The sequence below is a fragment of the Trachymyrmex septentrionalis genome, unplaced genomic scaffold (assembly GCF_001594115.1).
Source record: "Trachymyrmex septentrionalis isolate Tsep2-gDNA-1 unplaced genomic scaffold, Tsep1.0 scaffold74, whole genome shotgun sequence".
NCBI classification, from domain to species: domain Eukaryota; kingdom Metazoa; phylum Arthropoda; class Insecta; order Hymenoptera; family Formicidae; genus Trachymyrmex; species Trachymyrmex septentrionalis.
The window spans coordinates 1,164,659-1,166,817 of record NW_017305927.1 but is presented as its reverse complement, the minus strand read 5'-3'; the positions used below and the strand labels follow the sequence as shown (position 1 = coordinate 1,166,817).

At 43.6% G+C, this 2,159-nt stretch overlaps 1 protein-coding gene across 1 annotated transcript in view; it reads left to right on the top strand.

The window, feature by feature from the left end:
• The window catches only part of LOC108753994 (segmentation protein Runt-like), a 3,969-nt gene extending 2,186 nt beyond the window's left edge, over positions 1-1,783 (top strand). The window contains exons 3-4 of the mRNA XM_018495989.1: positions 693-797; positions 1,218-1,783. Coding sequence (XP_018351491.1) covers positions 693-797; positions 1,218-1,714 — 602 coding nt within the window. The 3' untranslated portion in view covers positions 1,715-1,783. The remainder of the gene's footprint in view (positions 1-692; positions 798-1,217) is intronic.
• Positions 1,784-2,159: the final 376 nt, after the last annotated feature.

The window sequence follows — 2,159 nt, the reverse complement described above, 5'->3', positions numbered from 1 at the left end:
CGTTCCCCCCCCCCCCTCCTATTGCTTTACATTTTTCTACTTGTCATGGAGTCTTCGGTAGTCTGATACGGGCTGAAGTGAAACTGTTTATTGGTCGGCAGCCGAAGAAAGAAACCAGAAGGGGAGACGCGGAGGGTACTAACTGGCGGCGGCGAAGGCGACGGGAAAAGATGGAACGCCTGCAAAAGAAGCCGCGTTTACGCGTTTGTTTATCGCACCGCATATGGCGGTAGCATGTGCCGCGCCACGAAAACCCGCGCCACGTCGTAATAACGGATTTTATGCCACGCTCGTATAAACAGAGATACACTAGCTGCTCCTCCGGATCGCCCGGGGAGAAGCGCCCGTTAATCTCCGCTTTTATAGATCTTGGGTGGCCGAGTTCCTTCTTCCTAGCGTTTGTCAATTCGTTAGTGAGAGATCTCACGTCGCAGAGATTTCACTCTTCGAACAGTAAGATCCTCTTGTAACGGTCTCTTTACATGTCTCCTTATTTCTCGCAAATTTTATTTTTTTTTTTAACGCACAGCCCACGATATAGATAGATAGCGAGAGAATCTGGTGGATCTCGTAAAACTCGAAATGTTAACCGAGCGCGTAGATCGAAAGAAACGATGAAATCTATTTTCAACGCTCGAATCTGGTCGTTAGCGCATGTTTATATAATCGAACATCTCCGATTTATTTTACAGATTATCAGTATAGCGCCGGTTTTCATGGGCTTGGTTTATTCAGTCCCTGGTTGGATGCCACGTACTTCGGAACAGCCTGGACTTTGCCGCATCCTACGTTTAAAGGTAAAATATCGCGAAACGTCACTGCTGCGCAGGAAAGAAAGAAAGGGGAAAAAGGTAGATTGAAGCGGGTGGAAAAAATATTTCACAGCTCCATGTATCGCGAGCGTGTCAAAAAAAAAAAAGTCTTAACAGAAAGTCCGCGCTCACGAGAGAGAATCCGTGTTATCGATTTCGTCGAGTTCGCGACGCCTGCCGATGATTCATACTCCTGGTGAGCTGGACCGAGGGGTGAGTCTGAGCTCTCTTTTCCCACAAACCCCACGGACCCCTCTACGGTCCCCCCTTTGTCCCGCTTTCCCGCGTAGCCACGTACATCCCTTTCGTCGTTGAAACAACAATGCGACTTACTACTACATTCGCCCCCGCGCCCGCCGAACGAACACGGCCGAGATTAACCGATTTTTTTTTTTTTTTCCTTAGGACCATCACCCCCCGACCTATTCAATTCGTCCATCGCGCCAATATTGCAATCGTATCCAGTAGTAGACTACATCGGTACTAGTTATCACGATTACATGGTACCGACAGCCAACGCACACCCGATGTCGCCGATTCTACTTCCGGTGAATCTGGAACACAGAATGTCGCCTAAAACGTCGCCCAAAACGTCACCGAGAACGTCGCCCAAAACGTCGCCCAGAACGTCGCCCAGCCCCAGCGAATCTGGTAGTGGCGAGTCCGTAACTGAAGAGGTTCGAAGTGCCTTCGTGCCCCTTCGACACAACACCTTGCCGCCCACCACGTCCTCGTCATCATCGTCGCCAGACAGAAATCCTAAAAAACCAACCGAAGGCACGAGGAACGAGTTGAAGGCACCCACCACGCTCATCTCCGAAACGTATTCACACAGGAGTTCGCCGCCGATGAAAATCTCACAGTCACCTGCGAAAGTCTGGAGGCCGTATTCGAAATCGTAGATCCAAGTAGCGCAAGAATGACGTCCCGAATATCTTGGAGGAAGGCTAGTGAAAACGTATACCCGTGGTGGTAGATAGGAAAGATAATGATTATATAATTTTTTATTTAAACATATTAAAGTTAATACTAAAGTTATAACTATTTATACATACTAAAGTTATAACTTTATTATTATTATTTAATAATAATTATTATTATTATTTAATCATGCTAATAATAATAATAATAATAATAATGAAAGTTATAACTTTATTATTATTTAAATATACTAAAATTATAACTTTAATTATAACTTATTTTATAAGTTTATTTTATAAGTTTATTTTATGAATCGAAATTACAAAAACACGGAAAAAGTTTAAAAAAAATTGTATGAATTTATTATAAAATTAATCATCAATTTTTTTAATAATTAGCTTTCGGATATTTCGAGATGTGTCAAAG